At 37.4% G+C, this 24,728-nt stretch overlaps 1 protein-coding gene across 2 annotated transcripts in view; it reads right to left on the reverse strand.

Moving 5' to 3' along the window:
* The window catches only part of ATP6V1H (ATPase H+ transporting V1 subunit H), a 47,503-nt gene that overhangs the window by 18,105 nt on the left and 4,670 nt on the right, over positions 1-24,728 (reverse strand). For both annotated transcript variants that reach the window (XM_066563149.1, XM_066563140.1), the window contains exons 3-11: positions 19,077-19,179; positions 17,571-17,660; positions 12,735-12,848; positions 9,955-10,059; positions 8,809-8,862; positions 6,541-6,638; positions 4,910-5,102; positions 1,710-1,888; positions 796-921 (exon numbers count right to left, since the gene is read on the reverse strand). In XM_066563149.1, the coding sequence (XP_066419246.1) occupies positions 796-921; positions 1,710-1,888; positions 4,910-5,102; positions 6,541-6,638; positions 8,809-8,862; positions 9,955-10,059; positions 12,735-12,848; positions 17,571-17,660; positions 19,077-19,179 (1,062 nt within the window). The remainder of the gene's footprint in view (positions 1-795; positions 922-1,709; positions 1,889-4,909; positions 5,103-6,540; positions 6,639-8,808; positions 8,863-9,954; positions 10,060-12,734; positions 12,849-17,570; positions 17,661-19,076; positions 19,180-24,728) is intronic.

Here is a 24,728-nt window from a genome sequence, read left to right on the forward strand (position 1 = left end):
CAACTTCATGCCACAGTTGTCAGCATCTAAAATTTTTAAGTCTATAATCCTACATATTCAACAATATGCACACAGGGAAGAATTTATCGGAATTTTTCTAAGGTGTCAGGCCAGCTGAAATGCACGTAAAGCTCAGGATCACCTTGCTCTTGCCATGTCTTTTAATATCTCACATGCTCCATTTGACCTCCTGATTTCTGTTAGATCTGGCACTTATTAGCAAGCCCTGAACTGGAAGAACACCATGCGTTATCAGTTAATGACAAGAGCCAGGCATCATTTCAGGACACAGTTTCATATGCCAGACAGCCATTCCTCAACTGCAAATAAATATGGTTCAGGTTCACTTCATCTAACAATCTATATACTCCAAACACAGTCCCAACACAAAACAGACACATTGCAACATAATGCACTGAGTCAAATTTCTCATGGAACAGTAGCACAACTTTCAACTCCAAAATATCCAAGACAGAAGTTCATTACTCGGATCAACATCACCACACAACACAAATCTAAGATTAAGATACAGCAAAAACACTTTTTTAATCAAATCAAACCTCCATGCAAGTTAACTAAAGATATTCCCTCTATCATAAATACATTTTTACCAGTAAAAGCAAATAAACAGTTCTGGTTTTGAACACAGTAAACTATACATTCTAAAATAAGCAGAATGTTTTGACTTGCTTTCATTCTTGACTTTGTGCTAAAATGTAAACCTTTATTAGATTCTGGTTCATTTAAACACAGAAAATACTAAAGGATCACATTATTCAAGACTTGAAAACTTACTTGAGTAGTTCATAATTCTTCTCATTTAGTCTTACAGCATTCTCCCGCCAAAACTTCTCAGATTTGTGCACAGGACTCCACTCCAGTCTTCCTGACTTGAGCTCAGAGCTGTATTCATCAAAGGAGCTGTAACACAAGACCTAAATGAGATATTGGCCAAACTTCTACAAATACTTTGAACCATATGCCCAAGCCTGTCCCTAACGAAGCTGGAGCTCAAATTGCTATGACACATTTGGAAGTCAGTGCTCTGCAGAGTATGAGAATTGCTCCCTGCAATTTTTTTTTTTTTGGTAAATAAGAAAATGCATGAGAGGCAATAAGAAAAAATTGTTTTCAAACACAACCCTCTATCCACCCCAAAACTATTCCCAGAAAACAAATTTTAAAAAAAAAATTAAAAACCCAACCACGCAAATGTAACATTTTGGAATTTAATTCTCTGTTTTTCTGGGTTTTTATGTTTTAACTTTCCCAGTCAAAGATTTCAGTCTACCTTCCATCCACTTAAACCTTGGACACTACCTACAACATGCACTTCAATTTAGGCACAAGACCAAGAACTAGGTAAACACTAGCAAAAACTCGAGTTAATCTGGACAGTAGAAATTATTCTAATCAGGTAGACTTCAGTTTTGACTGGAAATCCTTTAAGATCACTTTTGAGTCCTTTAGCAATTTCTCAGTTGCAAAGATCACATTTATAAGTGAAGACATTTCTATTTATTTTCTATTCAACCTCTAAATGCTGACATACAATAGGAAACTAGCAACCAGCACATCTCTGTATGCTCTATCTTACTAAATAGCATTTACATATTATAATTCTGTAGATATTTTAGCCTTACAAAAGAAAAAGGTTCTACCAACATTCACATAACTGCTTTTTTTGAAGTGCACACTGCAAAGCATACCTAAGGTCCTGCACGCTCTCACCAAGCTTGTCCAGTAGAAATTTGATATCTTCACTGATGTCTTCATCATCATATTTCTGCTGATCCAAATTCTCTAGCTGCTTTAAAACCTTACATTGAATCATGGCAAGAGCATATTCTTGGCGAGTTTCTCTCTCCGTAGATTTCTCTAACAAATTCTAGGGAAGTAAAGATGTATTTATTTTGTTTAAGAACAGACTACTTTGAAACAAAGTATTTTAAAGAAATACTCTTACTGGAACTTTTTTTGTTACTAAGTGGCAAAATTGACCACTTCCTGAAAGCATCTCTTTTTTCAACAATAGAAAGTACTAGTTCACCTGTTTTGAATATTTTCCACATGAAACTGAGGTGACTACAAATACTATTCAAAGAAAAAGGGCAGGCTTATATCTCAAATACCAGAACACCATAAACAGCCACTTTTATCTTGGATTACCATTTTAGCTTTCTGTGCAGCAATAGCATAAGGCAGAGAGCCTTTAAAAAAATAACCTGAAGTCTTCTTTCCAAATCAAAGTTACCATCTGGATTAGATCAGCTCTTTACAAGTTTGGGAATACTCCAACTAGACATTTTTATTTAAACAGCAGCTTGTTGGTAAGATTGGAAGTATAAGCACAGAATGCAGTAGTCAAGTTCCAATATCATTTAGTCATTACATTTCTACTCAATTTTATCAGCTTTCAATTATATTTTTCAATTGCAGCTGGCCACCTGCTCTTTTTGATAAAGCTAAAAACATGAATTTCATACAAAAGACAAAGTCCTTAATAAACAGAACACATGTTCATATAAATAGGATTTAACATTTGCCAGAAATAAACAGTGAAACTATATAGAAGGAATTTGACTGCATCACTCTTGTGACAGAACTATTACACTTAAGGTTATTTTATATCAGACATCCTATTAGTTACTGAAGCAGAATACTGCAAATCAATTTTAAAACTTGAAAACTAAATATAAGTCATATTACTGCTTTTAATGGCCATATATAATTAGCTTTAATGTGCAAAATAAAGGCGCCCCAGTTTCTACTTCAGTGAGTGAAATAAAAGGTAATTCACAGAAAGTAATGCTAGAGTTAAAACTGCTAATGAGAGCAAATGAAAAAATAATGAACCTTAAATAAGACAATTCAATAGGTTCAAGGAGCAGGTGGATAAAGGTTCCAAAGAACTCCTAGTTAAGATAATGGCAAACAGATGTGGAAGCTATTCCAAATATTATTACCTATCTATACCATAGTGAGATGCTCAAGCTTTTCATAGTGAATTTGAAAGGATATGTTAACAAAGTAAAAACACAAATATATGACTATATAGAATGGATCAGTAAACCATTCAGTAATAAAATCCAAAATCTTAAGGAATAAGACTAGGTCTACGAAACAGATGTAAAAGGGGATAAAAGTATGAAAAATGAGGGGATAAAATAATAGGTAGAGAAAACAGTACATTCAAAGAGAGAGTAGTGCCCAATACTTGTTGCTTTATAGAAAAAAATACTACATTTGCAGTTATATACTTCAGGCACTAAACTTGATAAAAAGGTGAAATATGTCAACTTAGGAGAAGTAATAGAGAGTACATCCAAGTTGCCAAGACTCATGGAGCACTTTCCATAATGCATAGATAGATTAGGGAATCATCAAGCCTAGTCATTTATTCAATTCCCCACCCCCCAGAAACTGTGGCATCTCATACAGGACAAGGACTACTTTTCCTCTGCTACCTATATTAATTTTGTTTCAGAACTCACAGCTCTGATGTCTAATTTCTAATCTATTATGTTCCTGGCTGCCAGTTAACAACTCATCTTCACGCCAACACAAGTCCTTAATGTTGGAGAAAGGAAACAGCTAAGTTACACTCCCCCAAGCCTGTAACAGAAACAGCTTATTCTTTCTTAGCCTTAATTTAAAAAAAACTTTAGCTTCATTTTTGTCTCCTCTTGCAAAACACAGTAGATCTAAGAACTAGCAATTATTTCTCCTATTTTTTATGACCTTAGAATAGGAAGAAACTGGATATTAACTGCTGAGCTTCTCAGCTTCTTTTTCTCTTTTAAATTTTTTTTCCAATTTGTCTTGCTATATGTCCCTGCTTAATCCTAACATTAAGATCTTTAAGAACACTACAAGATCTAGAGATTAAGAATAGTAGGAATATATAGTAAGAATAGCTCCAACTGAAAATTTCATACCACTGTTCTCCTTCAACAAGACAAACAGCAAATTCTTATGCTCTGCTTTATCCAGAAATATTTCAGTGGCAGATGTTTCCAGATAGAGAGACAGAGTAAGCACCTTCACACAGCTTATCATTGCTAATCAGCAAATCAGTAATCAACAATTTCCCTCTCCCCATTCTAATGTGCTTGCAACACTTACTATTGGAACATCCAGCAAAACAAACAGCTTCCAAGACCTGCATTTCCTACTCAGGAATACCAAGTGCTGCTTGAAAACAGCATTACAAAGTTGTTAAAAAAAAGCTTTCCTGTATTACTCACAAGACACTTAGCAAACATGCACATAAAACTAGTAGCATCCATGAACCTAAAATGGTACTCTCATAGTAAAAACATCAAGCCTAGGAATTCAATTCTTCCTAATTATCTCATATAGGAACAGGAATTTTCAGGTAATGAAGACACAGTAATTCAACTAATCACTCTTACATGGGTATTCTCATCTGCCTTTACAGAGCCACCAAGAAAAGATTTTTGGACTAGTAAATAAAAATAAGTTCTCAGTGGGAGAACAAACATATGCATTCAAAATAATACTTTGTTAATTAAAGCTTCATAAGATAAAATTTATCAGCTATTAATAACTCCAGGGTTTTACAGTAGTTCCAATAGGAAAAAACCTTGAAGTAAAAAAAGAGAAATCACTAGTGCCTGTGTTAACATTGGTCTTTTTAGTCAAGCTTATTATAAGAAGGCATTGACAAGCAGATATCTATTACTAGTAATAACCTATGTATTACCTGTAGCAAATGTTCAAGTTAACAAAAAGAAAAAAAAAAAGAGGAAAAAAAAAATAACCAGAGAGTTAAGCTTTCAATCAGCTTATTGATATGATCCAGCAGAAATAACTGTTCATCAGCAACATTTGAGACCTAGGAATCTGCAGGAGAAGCACAGCATGACTGCAGTCAACAGGTACTCACCCGAAATGCTGCGAGGATGATCCTGGTTACTTTCTCTTTGACAGATTCCTGAAGAATGTCCGAAAGCACGGGGACAATATTGTACCGACGAAGATATTCACACATTTGAGGGCTAAATGCCAGCAGCCACACACAGAAAATCATCTGATACTGCAGCTGAAAACCGCATTTGTTGCTCAAGACACCCATGATGCTAAAAAATTGACATAGTGCACATTTAGTTTTTAAATAATGACTACATAGCTTGCATTGCTCCACTCTGAAACGTTAAAAGAAATGGTAACACAAACTTATTGGAAAGAGCTGCTGAGGATGAGCATACAACACACATTTCACAGTAACCTGCATCACTATTTATCATTGTATAAGCAGCTTGTTCAGAAAGCCATCTTTTAAAGAGATGTTTTTTTTCACATTAGCCTTAAAGCCATAAAGCAGCTTTTTACATTTGAACTGATGTGGTACTGTATCCATCTTCTGGTTAACCAAGACAGGTTTTCTACTGGTATGTTTAAAGCATTATTTGACATTCTGGAAGAAACAAAGAAATCTCAACTACTCCTTCAGACTTAAGAAGAAATAAATTGAACAAAATCTACACAAATTGAACCTCGTTCCTTAATTGCACTTGTCCACAGGAGTGTCTGAAATGAGCTGAAGTATTCATTATTTAACAGCAAGTTCTCAGAAAGTGTCTCATAGATACAAATATACAAAGTACTGTTAGAAAAATAATAGCACCACAAGATCTTCAGGAAGACATCATGCAGCAGGTTTGCTCAGCTGGAGTTTTGAAAATTTAATAAGCAATTTACAGGTCAATTTTGAAATAGATAACTCAATTTAAAATTTAAAAAAGAATCTACATTCAAAATCATTCTTATCAAGTTTAAGACCAGTTCAAACATGGTGAAACACAGGCTTATTGTAATGCTTTAATACTTGATTAAAAAGCTTCCTTGATTTCAGCAGTGTCACCTTGACACACAGCAACATCACCTGAAATTTTACTTCACTAAGAATTTTGACTTTTCTCCATTTCAGTGTAAAGGGATATTTTTCATTAAGTGGAAATTATGTATCAACCATCCCCAGTAGAGGCACAGATGGCAGAAAAATTATTTATAGGCAAGCAATTTTTAAATAAGATTAGTGCTGAAATCCTAGCCTAATGCAAAGCTATTTATTAGGAGAATTGGATAAAAGAGTGACCTACTTGAAGCCATATGTGGAAAAAAATACTCTTAGCTCTAGAAAATGTTTCTCCTTTCACTAATATTTTCAGACAGAACAATTCCAAACTCTAAGACTAGGATGATCAGCAGAAACTCATTTTGTTAGTCCTTGTTCTACTAAAAAATAAACAGAACATCTTCAGCTGAAGACAAATGGTTATATTCCTGTTCAGATACCTACTTAAGCAGTTCTTCTCGAACAGGGAAGTTGCACCAATGCCTCAACAGTGCAAGTTCCATTTGTTTATTTGACTCTGTTAATGTCTGAAAACTAATCTCTTTTGTAGGCAAACAGAACAGCTGCCTATTACAAGAGAGTTCTATTCCAATGAAAGATCACTGGGGAAAACACTACTAAGTGCATGTATATCCATATAAATTGAAATAGGTGCTCACCAATTTACTCCATCTGCTTCTACCCATGCAAAGCGGTATTCATTGACCCTGAGCATCAGCTGCAGACATCCAGCAACACATTGTACATACTGGGAACTCTGGGTGAAAAGAACAGCACTTCTTATCAGAAGAGTCAGGTAGTAAGAGTTGAAGTACAGTTTCCTTAATTAGGCTTTACTGGCATAAAAGGAGAGAGTTCTGAATATTAAAGAAGTGTTATGCAAGCAATACCACTTTACATTATCAGAATATTTGAACATGCCTTACTTCAGTATCTATGAATGAAAGCTGTCTTCTGTTTGAATAAAGTTGCCAGAGCATGTTTTTCTCTCTTCTTACTCAATTGTCAGCATTACCTTCACTAATTCTAATCATAGATTAATCAGATATGCCGCTGATAAAATCTTGTTTTCTTTTTTCCTCCCTATAAGCCTTTTCCTTGAAATTCTCACAGTAGCTCACTCACATAATACAAATTCAAACCTTTCAAACATTTAATGAAGTAAAGAAGTTAGGCAATCCCATATGAAAAGAAAGGAGGCAATAAACAGAATTGAAAATAAAGAGTAACTCATTCTGCATCTCTCATGAGAGATTTAAGTCCTTTATGTAAAAGCTAAGTCAGTGCATCTGGGCTCAAATCATCTAGAAGATCAATTTCCCTGTGAAAGTGTTCATTTTCACACTCCATGAAAATAAAACAGCTACAAACACACAGACAGCTCTCCCACTCCAAATAATGCATTAATTTATCTGGATCACCAACCCATTGAATTTGGAGTTTTCTTTAAAAAGAGTCTGTCATAAAAGCATTGTCTTCCAACACCATTATAATTGAAATTTCGTAATAAGATTCCAGTTCTCATTTCCTGTATAAAATGCTACAACTGCATCTCTAATTTACTCTGAAATTAGCCAGGATCTGCTTGAAAATCCTGCATAAGCTAGATCTGAAATCCGAACACTAACGAAGTTAAGACAATACTTACCCACTTTAATTATCTAAAACATATTTGTACTCTGCTGCTCTGGGTCCCTGCCATAGCACAGTACATCCATGCAGTGCCACAGTGCAATGAATAATGATTTCTGAGCACATCAGAAGAGCTCATGGCTTCACAGTAAGTGCTGCTGTGTGCTGCAGAACTATATATTCTTTTATGGCTGTGTGACAGAGGGCTGTCAGTCTAACGAAACCTAACACTATGGAACACAGATCTGCACATGAAATACTGAAATACTTCAACTTATATGCTCAGGCCATTGTTTTATGCCCTACCCATAGTCATGAACAACAGTCTGGCATATTTTCTACTTCAAACCCCAGATGGGCTTAAAGTAGAAAAAACCTCCTTTAAAGACCTCCACGTGTAGAGGAGGTTTCTCCTCTACAGGAAGCTAACACTTTAAAGCCATGACTACACTTTGAAGAACAACAAATCCCAAGTTAAATCTTCTGAGAAACTGTGACCACTTTCAGGCTGCAAAACAAACAAAAGACCAAACTGAATTCTACTCCACATTTGAGAAGTACGATAAACTGCTTCATCATGCCACAGCACCACAGAAAATCCAGTCAGGATGATCACTTGCATTTGTTATACTGCCACAGTTCATCTCTGTAAAAGCTCAGCAGCTTTTACAGCTACATGAAATTCAGTATTTAAAAAATGTTGATGCAAAAAGGACAATCTGTTTTCCTCTGAATTCAAGCTATTCAGATATGAAAAGCTTACAGCTTTGAAAGCACTCCTGCAATTTCATGCTACAGTGGTTTATGGGCAATATCAGCTTTAATATCTGATGTGCCCTTTTCTGAGTTCTGCACAGCACAACAGCCAAAAGCTTCTCAGTTTCAGGTTTCTTCTACAAGTCCAACAGTGGTAAACAGACAGTACTGAATCACAGAATCATTTGGGCTGGAAAAGACCTCTAAGATTACCAAGTCAGGGACTTAAAACTGTTTGAATATTAAATTAATTTTACATATTTTTTTCAAGTTTTAATAAAGAAAATCCTAGATACATCAACAGATTTAACAAGACAGACTAACTTGTAAAATATACACTTCCACTGCCAATATTCTATGTGAAATGAAGTGCTTAAAAATACTTTTGTTTCTTGGCGCCACCACCTGGCACTCTGCTGTACAGTTCTGATTCCAAGTACTTCTTATCACTGGCACCAGAAGAGATCTGCACCTTAATCCGAGGAGTGAACATCACCTGCCCAAAATAGCAGATTGACAGATTTCAAAGATATACTCACATCACTTGTGGAGACTGCTCCTGAATCCACAGAACCCCCTGTACCACGTAGTTTCTAGGAAAAAAAAAGTTTAAAATCAGAGTTTAAAATCAAAGTTTAAAATCAGACACTCTTCACCCTTAAGGAACAGCTGTTACCAAGTTTCTTTCAGTTCTCCAATCTTTCTAGGCATTAATAAAAAATTTAGAATCTATTAGATATTTTTCCTGCTCAATATATTACTGTAATATATTGTATTTATTTCCCTCACACACCTCATGTCTAGAAGAATGTGCTTGGAACTGATCTGGTACATCAACATTTTTAATTATTTAAGTGTGGATGTATTCAAGACATTTATTTATCTTAGAATTTGCTAATTGTACTCTTGCATCTTTCTGAAGGAAATTCCAACTTTAAGATTCTCCCTCCAGAGGGAATAAATAAAATTCCTTTTTAATAAGCCCAGGTTTCTAAACTGGGCTTATTAAAAAGGAATTAATATTTATGAAAAATATACCATTAATAAATCTACTGAATATTTCTTGGCTCTCCAGAATCCCCTTCTACTACAGCACTAAGAGGAATGAGTGACAAATCACTGTGTCTTGAAGGAAAAATGTCCAGAAATTAATGCAAAGGAGAATGATTCATCTTTGAAGGAAAGCCTGAAGTTTATGGTTCAAATGGAGCCAATACTATAAAAATACTGTCCAAGTGACTTGGAATTTATTCAGTTTCAAGATACAGGACTAGAAGTAAAGGCTTTGTACTACAGTAAACTGGTTTTGATATTCAATTTCTGCTGCCATGTTACTTTTCTTCCCAGCAAAAAACTCTGATAACCAAAATAGTAGAGGCAAGACAACAAACTCTCATCTCATATTTTCTCAGTGTACAGAAGAAAAAAGACAGTGGTAACCAACAGAAAAGGCAAAAATATTTATTATTAGTTTACATTTCAAGGACTGGAGTAAAACACTTAAAATACTAAGTTAAAAAGTAAGTGCTTGAATAAAGAACACTTAGTTTTAAAAATGACAAAGTAAAATATCATTTAAAAAAAACAAAACCAAAAATATACCTCTTGTTTGCACATCTATACTTTCATATTATTTAGAAAGTTTCCAAAGTTACTATAAAGTTTAAACAAAAGCAGCTTTTTACCTGTGAACTAAGCTGAGTTTTAATCCAGTTGAAATAGTAATTCAAGTCACTGCCTTCCATAAGCTCCCTCCCCCAAGCAGCCAGTTTGGCAATAATTCTTGCTGCCTGAAAAATAATGCAATAAACCAATTATTCAAAGACAGCAATTTCAGAATTCAGTGAGAAGTTATGTAAACTTCAGAAACCAGTTTTAGATACAAGTTAGCCCCTTACAGAAATCTACCTGTTTTCTATGTAGGGGACTCTTTGTGCCTGTTATCATTTAACTGCAGCTGTTGAAGTTCACAAGGCACCAGTAAAGAACTCAGAAGGAGATGGAGGGAAGCTGTCAATGGGCTACTGCTGTAGGACATTACTAGAGTCAGAAATCAATCAAAAGCAAGACACTGGGTGGCCTAACACATGCAGGTTTGATTTAAGCAACTATGGCATATGCCAGTACAAATGGTAACATGGTATTGAAGTTTTTTTGTACTTAAACTGAAGGAAGTCATCTTCAAGAAGGGAGACATTTCATGCCCAGAAAAAAAAGAGCAGAAAAGTAAAATGGAAGGTACAATTTAAGAAAGAAGTTGGGGAGTAAAAATGTGGTCAGGTTAAGAATTTTCATTATGCCTATGGCTTTAAGAATACTTAAGAGTATATTTCTACATCAGACTTTACAAATTATATTTGAAGTAAATCTACACTGCAGCCTGCAGCTAATTTGCAAAAGCATTTAAGCCAGCTTACATCTAAAGAGACAGTGTAACCAAGAAATTACTGAAGCAGGGGCTCATTTGCATGCAGACAGTTCCATGATGCAGTGAGGACACTATTCCAGCCACCTTTCCACCGTACTGCATTCACATGTGCAGCACCACCTCCACTGATTGTAGAGGGATTACAAGTGCGAGTCTGGAACAATAATTGCTACATTAAAATGTGTCAGATCCCCTTCTTAATGCAAGTAAGTCACCCTAAAAAATCCCTCCAGCTTTAAAACACAAGAATTAGCTCTCTAGTCAACATTTTTTCTGAGTTAAAACTGCTACCTGGCCCCTGAATGAGAGACCATTTATGTTTAGCAGAATCTGAGCCTACACAGAGGATGAGTATTTTTATCTGTCTCATCAGATGTAATGATGTGCCATCAAAAATCTTCCAGAGTGCATAGTAAGAAGAAAAATAAAATAAACCCAACAAAAATCACACAATCCTAAAATTTGTGTTTAAAAACATTCACGTGCTTTAAAAAAAAAATGCACTGTACTAAAAGGTATAATAAGGCAGGAAACTTAAATCGTGTCCACTTTAAGTGGATTCTCTTCACATATGATTCTCTGTGTCTTGTCAAGTTATTTGTACATTTTTGCAGTACCTAAAGAATACAATATCTGAATAACACAAATCTGAGTAGAGAAATGCTGACCATCAAAATTTCTATACCATATGTTTAAAAAACACCATTCCAGGGAGACTAAATAGTTTGCACTGCAAGGGTCTAAAAATTATGCTTTACCTGCCTATTTGGGCAGTCAGCATTGTCTGACTGCTCAAACTGCAGTTTTGCAGGATGGGTCTTCAGTAGCACTAACACCAAAAAAATCACAAAACAAACTGCATTGGCCAATAAAGAACCCCAGCCACCTCCTCCCTCAGCTACATCAAGAAAACTGATCCACATCCATGCAGTCAACCTGATTAAATAAATAAACAAATCAAGCCTGACATTTTTCTTGAGAACAAGCCAGCTCACTGTTCAAGTGGCAGTACAGCCCCAAACACAGTTGCACTGGCCACACCCCAAGGCAAACAGCATGGCTTGCTCAGTGTCCTGGAATCCTTGCACCACTTCTGCCCCCACAGCCTAATGCAGACCAGTTAGTGAGTTTCTAGTTTGTCTCTGATTTGACTCTACCATATCATTCCAGCACAAACATATGCAGTGTATAAAAATTCATAGTTGTTGCAGTCTTTTCTTCCTCAAGCCATAATGTAAGTTTAACTGTTGGAAACTGTGGTCTCCACTAGGAATTTACAGTAATAAAAATGTATTTTTGGCCTACAAGAAAAAAAAAATCTGCTGAGATGAAATATCCAGTTCTCACCACTGACAACAGAAGAATATTTAAATTCCAGAAAAGCTACTCCATATACAGAAGCAGCAAACAGTAGTAGTAGTCAAAGCATAGCAGAAACAATACACTGCACATGGCTGTGGGTTTGGTTGGGATGGACTTAATTCTCTTCATAGTAGTCCATATGATGCTGCAGTTTAGACTGGTGTCCAAAACAGTGCTGGTAATGTGTCAATGTTTTAGCTGCTGCTGAGCAGCACTTGAACAACATCAAGCACTTCTCTGTTTCTCACTCTACACTTCCAGTGAGTCAGTTGATAAACTGAGCATATGACAAAATAAGGTTCATTGAGGTAAAGATATTTCCTCTGCACAAGATGAGAATTTAAATTCTAATATTTGTACAGCATTGTATGGCAGCTGTGATAAAAGAATTTCAGGCATGTTTTACTGTACTTATTGTTCTAAAGTCCCTGCTTTTCTGAATTTTTAAAACCTGCCCTAATCTCCCAGAAATAAAACAATTCAAATTAACAATGTAACTTTGCTTTTTAAAATGTGGTTAGGTGAAGTTATATTAAGAATGACTCATCTAGACTGCAAGAAGAAAACTTTGCAGTCCAGGCAGAAGCTTAGTTTCAAATTCCAAAATCTCCTGAAGAAAAAGAGAACCAGCATTTTTCTCTACCATCTTCAGAGACAGGTTCATTTAAAACTTACCATATGCACAGTGAAGAGATCTTGTCGATTCAACATTGGCAGAAAATAGGACCATGCAGTGTTTTTACCACGTTTTGCATAATCAAAGAAGATGCAAACACGCTGATGATTTTCCTGTAAAAATTGAGAAAGGAAAAGATGACAGATTTGTAAAAGCATTTGACATAAAACAGCTATTTGCTCCTTGGTATGTTAGCATAGATTATCAGAGTGTATCCTGGCTTGTAAGACCCCACAGAAATTTTTCAGTTAGACTGAAAAATTTCTTGTGGATACCGCTCATTTCAGCATTTTAACAGTAAGATTGGAGATTTGGGGTGGAAGAAACAAACCTTGAAGCCTTAGTTGTATCCCAGTACTGCAACACCTGCTTGAGCAAACCACATATTCTTCTGAACATGCAAGTGGAGTAAGGCAAATGAGAAACAAGATAAATCCTGTCATTTTTTAAGAATGACACTACTCTTCATCTAACCAATTATGCTTGATTAAAGTCCAAACAAAGTTTTCAATGTACTGCTACTTCCACACAAGAGCCTTTTGTTCAACTTCTACAAGTGGAACCTTAGGGGTAAAAATGAGCCTTTCCATTCGTCTCACTGGGAAATGAGCTCTTCTCTCCTAGATCAGGCTGCAGCTGATTCAGCACTTATCTCAGGCAACCTGCATATCTATAAGAGGACACTGCCACCAGAATTCTGTTCTCCAGGGCTCCAACCCTGAGCCACAGAGACCACAACTACCTGAGCCTGGGCACAGCCTCTTTAAGTATTTCCCCTAATAATCACTATGCAAAGCAGCTATTACAGTTCTCTTTACAGCAGGCCAGAGAACAGGCCATACAATCATGAAGGAGAAAGAAAAGCTCTGCTGTTTTTTAATAACCTAGAATAAAGACAGACAGTCCCAAAAAAAAATCTCACATTTGAATTCTTGCTTTTCCTCCAGCATTTCCATATGCATTCCAGCCAGGTGTCCTGGTGGATTGGAAGCTTTCCTTCTGAAGAGATGTTTCCTCACTGAAGTCAAACTACTTCCACCAAGAACACAACTACCATGAAGGAAGGCAAATGAGAAACTCACAAAAGGACAGTATCTCAGTCTCCACTGTGCAGACATTTTAATTTTCAAACTCCCTTAGCTAGAAAAGCTTTTCTCCATCAATTCTGCACCCTGTTATAAAACCTAGGGATGAAGAACCAGCTAGGCAAGCCTCCTTGTTGGGATATGATCCATTAAGCACAAGACGACTTGAATGTATCCATGATTCAAACAGTGGCATCTTACTAAGCCTTAGAGCTGCAACCAACCCTTCCTTAAAAGTAACAATCCTTACCTGAAAACACAAGTTTTCTCACTTTTACTCTTCTGATTCTCTTCCCCATCGCCCTGCTGCAGGAGTGAGTGAGTGGCTGTGTGGTGCTCAGCTGCCAGCTGGGGTTGAACCACAGCAGTATTGCACCACACAGGCTGCAAATTGCTGCCCTGATCACTGGCTGGGGAAGCTCAGATGGCACCAGTTATCTGCCAGTTATAATCCACTCTCTACACATAAAAATGCACCCAGAAATGTTCTCAAAATTTGTTGTACAAACCATGAAATAAACAAAAATAAGATCTCAGGGACACAGAGCCTTTGGTGAAGAGTTTTTACTCTGTGAGGGCTCGCTTAATGAGAAATGGCAGCTCGATCAAATAAATCACTGTTAGCATCTGAATGTGTTAAACAGTCTAGCTAAGAAAGATCAAAACTTACCAGATCAATGAGTTCAGTTTACAACATAACTAAGGAGGAGACAGACAAGTCTGGAAGCAGAAATGCTGAAATAATTTCAATATGCTGTCAGTCAGAAGACTTGTCTGGTTTGCTATTAAGGTGCAGGATCAAGACAGAAGGGAAGGAGTGGAAAACTCCCCGCAGCCCTGAAATATGTAGTGTTGCACCTTCCAAGGAAGCTACTGACTACACTGATGAAAAGAAAATTCTGAAGCTCTCACATCAACAATTGAATAATTTAGCAGCTGTCATTTCTGAAGAAGCATAATGAAGTTCGGGTGATACTGCTACCTGCACCAACTAGAGTGTAGGTTCTTAAAGATTTCATAAGTAACAGACTGTGTAGTGTGATTAGGTCACTAATCCAAAGAAATTGTTTCAAGAATTTATCAGATAAAGAGAGTAAGAAATGTTTCCTCAAGGATGGCAATATGCTAACACTTTCCACCTTCTGAAGTAAGCAGAAGGGTGATAATCTTATATGGTAAACACAACACTAATTTCATGTTTGCCAGTGTTCAAAATAAATCTTTCTTAGAAAGGTCATCAAATCAGTAAGTAGAACTGCTGGAACAATCCTAGACATCCAAGTAAGCTTTTGGTGAGCTCAAAACAAAGTTAACATAATTTTTACCACTTCACAAGCAAAGCACAGAAAGATAGTAGAAGCACCACAGTCAGTTATTATCGGACAAAAGCTGAATTCTGCTACCTGCGATAGTTTTTAAAAGTTCCAGCTGTCAAAAGCAGCTTCAAATATTATTTGTTCACCTCATGAAACTGCAGCAAACATACTTTCTCAAGGCAAATTTTACTGGGAGTCAAGGCCATGTCCTTGAACAATTTCTTGCTTAAAATCTTTGAATATACTGAATTAAGTTGAGTCAGGCAAAGACTAGAGACTTCATATCCACCACAAGAAAAATGGGGCAAGAGTATTTACATGAGCATGTACTGACAGGACAAAGGGGAATGCTTCAAACTGGGAGTAGGTTTAGGTATTAGGGAAAGATTGTGAGGCACTGGAACAGGTTGCCAGTCGTTCAACTGGCAACTGAGCATCCGTGGAGGTCTTCAAGAACAGGTTGGATGGGGTTTTGAGCAATCTGGTCTAGCTGAAGGTGTCCATAACCACAGCAATGGGGCTGGAATCAGATATCTTCAAGGTACCCTACAAAAGCAAATACATAGTGTGCACCAGTATCTCTATTCTGCTTTATCACTATAAGGGCTGAATAATTTAAAGCCATTACATTTAACATTAAGAATTCCATCCATGCTGCTTCTGGGACAGGGTAAGGCCCAAAATGCAGCCATATCATAAAGTCAAGAAAACACATACATCTAACCACCTATGACAGAAACAATACAGCAAAAGAGAGATTACTCAAAACTGCTTTCTGTGACTACCTAGAACTATTTCATCTGTTCAAAAGTGGGCCAGTGAAAGCATTACCTGTGGGGTATTAATTCCACAGCAGAGGAGATAGCATCAGCTATCATCTACTGTAGCTGCAGGCCATCTGTTAATGCCAAAGCACATTAGCAAAACAAGACCTACGAACACTCACAAGTTCTGGAAAAGGGCAAGTGAAATGATGACTTCTCTGGCCACTGATGCACAGAAAGCAAGACCCATTCCTCACAAAAGTAGCCATAATAAGCAGAGTTCTCACACACTGAGCCAAAGTTTGTCATCCAATAGGTAAACCAAAACAAGGTATTCCCAACCCAGTGTCCTAATCAAAGAATGATACTGAGGACACAGTATCTCTGTGCTTCTCTCTGAGACGCAGAGGTCTTCTCTTCTTCTCAACGTTTGTGTCACACTTGAAAAAATGTAAAACTTCATGAGAAAAAGTGACCAAGCTACAGATAAGTAAATTGCTGCCACCACCACTAGCTATTATCCTATTAGCCCAGATGTCAGGGCACTCACTTAGGGCTCTATTGTGCAGACAGGCACATGAAAGAACACCATGGTCCCTGTGTTATACAAACTGTGGAGAGGTTCACACTTTTCAACTTGTCTGTTGTAACACAGAATAGTCACAGCAGGAACTAGAACTCATGTAGTTCACCTCCTAGGGCAATACTCTAAACCAACAGCACTAAACACGTCACTGAAACCTGGGATCAAATATATCATAAAACAGGAGAAGAGAAACTATCAAACACAGATGGTATATGTGAATACTAGGAAAAAAACCTCACATAACTCAACTCATCTTGTTACATCACTCCAAATGCCTTCTCTTAGCCAACTTCAGAGCAAGGAAACATAAAAGCAGGATTATCTGATTGGGTAAAGCCTCTTCTTGAGTTATCCCAATCAGCTCAACAGTCTCAGACCAAGTTTAATAGCGTGCTCATATAAGGCACTGTTGTCCACAGCTACAAAGAGCTGTATGTCACACTGAATTAAAAGTTCCTCATTTATAAGTAAACCACCCAGAATTTCAGAACATGTCCCAAGCAATCTAAATTATGTTGGAAATCTTATGCTGCAGAAACTAAACCTTCTTGCTGAGGGTAGCCAAATTAACACCTTCAAAGGAAAAGCTTTAACAACTTCATATCCTCCCTGTACCACAGGAAAGGGCTGAGGTCACAAGTCACAGAACTTCAGCATTGTTTAGGTTGGGAAAGACCCTTAAGATCACCAAATCTACCATTAATCTAACACTGACAATTCTAACACAACATAAGCTGATATATCGAATGTAAAAAGTATTTAGAAAAAATTCCACAAATTAAGATCACATGAAATGAAACCACTATGCAACACTAGCCTTAACAACCAAGTTTTGAATTAAACATAGTTGGGAACCAACAGACAAGCATAAAAGTTTGTTTTATTTCTAGAATTTGAACATATTACAAGCTAAGTTAGCCTTATAACTTTAGGTCTAACATTTAATCTCTGAAGAGAGGATCTGAAAATTTAGCAGAGTATTTTTAACACAGTATGACAAACACCTGAAAATACATTAATTACACTAAGGAAACATTCAAGCATGCATTTAAAGACTTAAAAATAATACAGATTATTGACCTACTTGCAGCATATCATCAACCATAGTCAGAATGTACTGAACAGTCTGTTCCTTGGAGATATGAGTCATCAAGTTTATAAATGTTTTAGCACACTAGAAAAATAAGAGACATTAAAATTATTATTAGCAATTGTCTTTGTTCCTTTTGATAATATAAAACAGGATCTTATTAATTCACAGTTAAGTCTTACATAAGCATTGAGCATCCCAACATCTTATTCAATTGCAGTAAGAGATCAATACATTTGACATTATCTCACAAAGAAAATTCCCTGTCACATTGGTTGCTACCCTTTACAAATTGTTTTATGGCTTTCAAATTAAATAAGTACTTGCTAGTGAAAGTCACCAACATACTTGGTTGCAAGTCAGATTAGAAAAGCCTCCCCCAGCACCCTTCTTTTAATGGTAGTGAGATCAAGTAAACTGACAGAACAGCAACTAAGAGCACAAAAAAAGTTTCAGCAGTTTGAATGGAGGGAGGAAGACACGTAACTCCCCTATTCGCTTACTATATAGTAAGAAAAGTAAGTATGTAGAAAAATCTTTGTTCATCTTTGAAGAATGTTACAATTTCCGCAATAGGCTGAAATAGTTACAACATTACTTCTTACACTTCCTCCTCCCCTTCACCAAATTCAGCTAAACCACAAAGAAAATTGAATAAACTGCTACATTGTAATTATGTAGTAACATATAAAGTACACCACATGTTTTTGTTACTATGCAAACTATGATCCACTAGATAACAGTAACACACCACAGTTTGGAGAGAAGAGAAATACAAAACCAAAACAAATGGCCTAAAATTAAAGTAGAAAAAATGGCCATAAATGTTTGTGTTTTGAAAGCATCTACACTTCACCTTCCTCTCTGCCTCTCCCAATCCTCTTGATGTCTGACATTCTGTGCTAGAACCTCAGGCTGAAATACTACTGATTCAAATATTAATTAAGTGTCTTTGGGCATCCTGCCTGGTCTCCATATGGGCAAAGGGCCAATTCAGTCCTGAATCAGCTCTGTCCAATGCAAAGGTCTCATATCTTATGATGCCTAAAACGACATGAGACACCCATATCCAAGTGAATCCACCTTAGCAGTCAATGGACTTCATGCTCTAACTAATTATAATTGCTTAACTAACTAAGCAGCAATCTTACTGGTAGCAGCTGTCATCAATAAACTATAAAGAAAAAAATCTCAAAAAAAAAGAAGTGACTCAAGTACAAGTGTGCATGATTAAGTAAACCAGGATGAGAGAAGACTTGAGCTAGTTAGTCCCACAATAGAGTCAAAGGCAGATGATATTTAACAATTATTTAGTAGGTTTTAAAAATAACGAAATAACATCCAACCCATATCTAAGGAAAACTTAAAGAATCACAATAGCAAGCTTTATATTTATTCTGGAACATCTTAACTGTATGCATACAGTTAACAACAATAAAATAAGAGTAGATTTGAATATTTCCTTCCTCCCCAAAAGAGACTTCATTAAAATAAAGTTACTTGATTGCCTTCTGATTGCAACAACTCCTGTTTTTCTTCTGGATTTCTTTTCTGTTCAAATCGCTGAATAAATTCACAGTCTTCACCTGAAATCATCTGACCTCTGAAAAACAAAACATTAAACTGTAAGTAACACGAACAGTAAGTTGAAAATAACTGTACTGGGTTCACATGGCAAGGCTGTGTTAGTAGGGGACTGCTTGGATGGCTCCTATGAGAAGATACCAGAAGTGGACCCAGTGTCAGACAGAGCCAGTTCCAGCCAGCTCCAGGACAGACCCACCACTGACCCAACCTGAGCCACTCAGTAATGACAGTAGCACCTCTGTGATAACATATTTAAGGAGTAAAAACTGCTGTGCAACAGCAGCTGAGACAGGACTGAGGACATGTGAAAGAAACAACTCTGCTGACTGCCAGATCAGTGCACAAAGGAGGGAGAGGAGGTGATGCACATGCCAGAGCACAGATTCCCCTGCAGCCTGTGGTGAAGACCATGGTGAAGCAGCTGTGCCCTTGCAGCCCCTGGAGGTCCTAGGGGAGCAGAGATCCATCTGCAGCCCATGGAGGTCCTAGGGGAGCAGAGATCCACCTGCAGCCCATGGAGGTCCTAGGGGGAACAGAGATCCACCTGCAGCCCATGGAGGTCCTAGGGGGAACAGAGAACCACCTCCAGCTCCATGCTGGAGCAGGCAGAGGTGCCTTACAGGAAACTACAGTTCATGCAGGTTTCTTGCAGGACCTGTGACCTCAAGGGCCTGGAGCAGTACATGCCTGGAAGACTGGAATCTGCAGAAAGGATCCATGCTGGATGAGTTTGTGAATGACCATAACCCATGAATAGGACACCTCAGGATGCAGCAGGGGAAGAGTGTAAGAAGGAAGGAGCAGCAGGAATTGAGTGTTATAAAATGGCCACAGCCTCCATACCCCACTCCCCTACACTACTCAAAGCAAGGAGGCAGAGAAGCTGAAGCCAAGTTGAGCCTGAGAAGAAGGGAGAGGGTAGGAGGTGGTTCTTAGATTTTTTCCTATTTTTCATTAACCTACTCCATTTAATCAGCAATAAATGAATTTAATTTCACCAAGTAGAGCCTGTTTTGCCCACGACAGTAAGTGGTCAGTGATCTCCCTGTCCTCACACCTCAACCCGAGCTTTTTGCTAGGTTTTTTCCCCCTGTTCTTTTGATGGAGTGTGTCCTGTCCTGATGGACACCTAGTAACCTGTCAATGTCAACCCACCATACAAACTTTGTTTCCTTCATCTTGAGCTACCTCAGAATCATAAAATGGTTTGGTTTGGAAGCAACCTCGAAGAGCCCAGTCCAACCTGGCCTTGAACACTTCCAAGGATAAAGCAGCCACAACTCTCTGGGCAACCTGTTCCACTGCCTCACCAACCTGACAGTTAAGAATTCCTTCTTAACATCTAATCTAAACCTTCCCTGTTTCAGTTTAAAACCATTGCCCATTGTTTGCCCACTGTATGCCTGTACAAAAAGTCTCTCTCCCTCCTTTTCATAAGCACTGTTGAGGTACTGGAAGGTCTCCCCAAAGCCTTCTCTTCTCCAGGCTAAACTACTCCAACTCTCAGCCTGTTTCTGCAGGAGATGTGCTCCAGCCCTCTGACCATCTTGGTGGCCCTGCTCCAACAGGTCCAAGTCTTAGTTGTGCTGAGGACCCCAGAGCTGGATGCAGCATTTCGGGCAGGGTCTTGTGAGGGCAGGGTAGAGGAGATACAGTATCAACCATATCACTTTACCAATGCTATATCCCACAACAATGTAATGGGCTCCTTCCTGCAAAGGGTCTCATGTAAAAAAATTTAAAACTTATGGTGGAATAATCTCTCAAAAGTCTTCCCCATGCATCGCCTCTGAACAGCATTCTCCAAATAATTTTTAAACTTCCAGGGGCTGAATGCAATGTCAGTTATAAGAACTGAATTACACACAGCTAGCACATTATGCCAAAATGATAATACATAACATGAGTAACAGACTAATCCAACCAAGAAATAAGTGCTGAAAAACAAAATTAATTGTCACTTTAAGTTTGCTGTAAGCACTGAAGAAAACTGTAAGGAGAACAGAGATCATGGTTCCTAATTTATTTTTAGCTTTCATTAATCCCATCTTGAGTTTAAAAACTGATATGCATGCAAGTTCATCTAAACACATAGCAAGGGGGCTTGATATAGTGAACTGTTGTGGACACCTCTAAGATAACAGATGTCTACTTATCTTCTCTTCAACTTAATATTCAAGTGGGTACTGCCATCATCAGTGCTATTTCAGAAAGCTGTAGACTCAGCTGAAGAGTCAGACAGACTTGCAGAACACTACTGGGGTTTTTTACAATACAAAACTTCACATCACAAGAAATAAAAAAACTTGTCAAAACAGTACAATCAGGTACTCTTCAGGTAAGAAAAGTAATTTTAAATCAAGTAGTCCTAAAAATATCCAAGATTTTAATAGGTGACTACCTTTACTAGGCAATACCAAGAGGGCTTCAGGAAAGAAGAAAATCATGCACAGTCACAGGGGATGAAAGCATTAGACACTCCTGCTTCAGTTATTTCCAAGACTCATCTCCTTTTAATATTTCCACTGAATGAAACGCCTCTTCCACTTGGCAAAGCTACGTAGCATGGACTCTTCACCCATCTTTTCCATATTCAAGGTTAGTTTTCAGATGTTCCATGACTAGAGATTACATTGCAAACTTTGCAGGAAGTGTTCACTTTTTTTTTTACCCAAGTGGCTCACCTGGATTTTTGAAATAGAAAAGTAAGACCTATAATGAGTTTTTTTCTTTCCTCTTACTTAAATGAGTCTGTCTTGAGTATGGCCTCATCACAGAGCCATCTTTTATTTATTTACTATCCAGCAAAGAACATAAGTAGTCCAGTGCCATGTGTGCTACTCCTATGTTCCAGCTGCTTTGTTACAGATATCCTCATATGCACTGAGGAAAGACAACCAAGATTTACTAAAAGGAAGATTCCTAAAGACAGTGGTAGGGTAGCCCTCACCCAACTTCTGCAAAAACTTGAATAATTATAGATGAATCATATGTGATTGGCCAATGATGACCATGCTGCTACCATGCCTTTTAGACTGACCTATGTTCTTTCTTGCCTATTAAGGGTGGATTTAAATAGTTATGGAAAGAGGTGGACAATTCATCTGCCACAAATACTGAATTTAAAGACCCATAACTAGAAGCCTCTTTTGTTCCAAATAATGCTGACCGAGCCAGGGAGTCATGGATCATACTGATACAAAAGTAACCAGATAAGCTGCTTGTTTATAAGAATATTGCCATTTACAAAACACTTCAAAGATGACCTAAGAGGAACCCTTAATTTTCAGCTTTAATGTTGGAGAAAGCCTCAGCCCATGAAGAGAGATACTTCTTTACAGTCAAACTATTAGAAGAGGTCTGCCAGCTGCAAAGGAAAAAAGCTTTCAAGCTTTTGCTTTTATCCTACATTAGGCTACAGGAAAAAAAAGAAAAAAGATGTGGGGATTGATATTGCTGTTAAAGGAAAAAAAAGACATTAAAGTTTATTCTTTATCGCTTTGTTAGCACCATTCAAAAATACATCTTCCAACCCATACAAACATTACAAGGGATCTGACAGCTTTTTAAACAAGCTGTTAATATTTTATCAACGAACTCATACATCTGATTAATAGCTTTAGTAATTTCAAATGCATCTCTTCCCATTCATCTCATTTAAAAACTGAAATGACTGATTAGACAGTAAACCTTAAACAGTGTGGCGGGGGGGGGGGGGATGTTTAAGAAAAACCAACCATAAATCATGAGAAAGTGCAGAACAGCTTCAGACTCAGACAGCTGATACTGAGTCCCATGATGCTATTACACATTTTCTTCACCCCCTCTTCAAAGCAACAGAAATTTCACAGCACCTTTTAACAAACAAGCAACCAAAGCCTCCCTCCATCCCTCTTCCTAGCAGCCATTTAACTTGTTATTTTCCAGGATGTGTCTATAGTCTTTTGCCAAGATGGAAGTCACTTTGAGCTTCAGCTGTGTCCTGGTTTCAGCTGGAATAGTTAATATTCTTCCCAGTAGCTGGTACAGTTCTGTGTTGCAGATCTGGTATGAACCCTTTATTATTTTTTTCTTATTTTTTTCCTCTTCTTTTTCTGTTCCATTAAAGTCTCTTTATCTCAACATGTCAATTTCCCCTTTTTTTTTCCTCCTATCTGAGAATATCAGGTTTAGGACAGGAGCCCTGTAAGCACCTTTCAAGGCTCTGTTCCTGGGATACCAAGAGCTGCCTTTGAGAGCACTTGCTAGAGGAGACAAAACTGAAACTCAAGGATTCAGAAAGCATGTATTTGCAAAACCACCATTTTTAAATCCACCTGGTCACTCAATATGACTCAGAATCTTGTGATTCCTTCTTCATTGTGCATTTCCTCCATCAACTCTTGTTCCTTTTTCTTTTTTTTTTTTTTTTTTTTTGCTTGGATGATTTAGCAAAAGACACCCTGAAGGTTATGGTATTTTTGTTTGGTTTTTACTTTCTTTTGGGTTTTTTATATTAAAAAAAATTGACTACATATGCAGCAAATATGAAGCTCATATGAACCTACCATATCAAGGCATAATTTCTTTTATCCAGGTATCTACAGTACTTTGCATGTACCTAGAGACACTAAATGTATCCAATTGCTCAACAGTTTTAGCACTACAAAATTAAAACAGTAAAACAGACTGAATGTACTCTACAAGACTCAACCAGATTTGAGGGAAAAAAAAAAAAAAAAAACCACAAAACAAAACAGAAGAAAATCCTCCATATACTACAAATTAGGAAACTTCTATATTTCCTCTAAGACAAGACTGACTTTTAAAATCTGATATATTCAACCTGCTTTAGAAGGTTCTTCCACCCCCAGGAAAATAGAACAGATATTTTAGCATCAGAATTCACAAACATGCGTGTGAAATATTTGAAAACACACAGGAAACCAAGTACAAATTAGCCATCAAGTATCTCATGTGATTAAATATAAAGTATTGTCAAATGCAGTGTATCTAGAAAACCTACAGTGCAGTAAGGTGAAAGCTGAACTCTGAAACATGTTCAATTTTCCACAGAACTCATTTACTACCTTAAGAAAGCAAACCCAAACCTGCTTCAAGCAAGCCAACACACCCTCCCCTGGCATTCTGACACCCTGAGGCAAATGCTGAAAGCAACCACACAGAGCAAAACAGCAAATGTCTTTTTAACTCGAGGAGGGCACCCACACCTCTGAACTGCAACCAGCCTCAAGATCCAAAGGCAGCAAAGTCCCCACTGAACTAAAGCTTCCACAGGCAGACCTACACATCACCTTCCACTGCTACAAGTTTTGTTACTTTCTTCTCCCTCAGACACAGACCCCAGCTGGAATCCAACATAAAGAAAGGATACATTTTAGCACCAGAAAATAAATTTCTTTTTCCACAGCCTCATTTTGTAAGGAGCCGTGAACACACATGCAAGCTGGCAATACAGACAATTATCATATCTAACAGTATACAGAAAAAACATCAGAAGTCAGCAGTTGTGTGTTAGTGTAGTTTGATATTTAGTTTACTGTTACAACCTTCAGAGATGGAATA

This window comes from Molothrus aeneus, chromosome 1, assembly GCF_037042795.1.
Source record: "Molothrus aeneus isolate 106 chromosome 1, BPBGC_Maene_1.0, whole genome shotgun sequence".
Classification (NCBI taxonomy): domain Eukaryota; kingdom Metazoa; phylum Chordata; class Aves; order Passeriformes; family Icteridae; genus Molothrus; species Molothrus aeneus.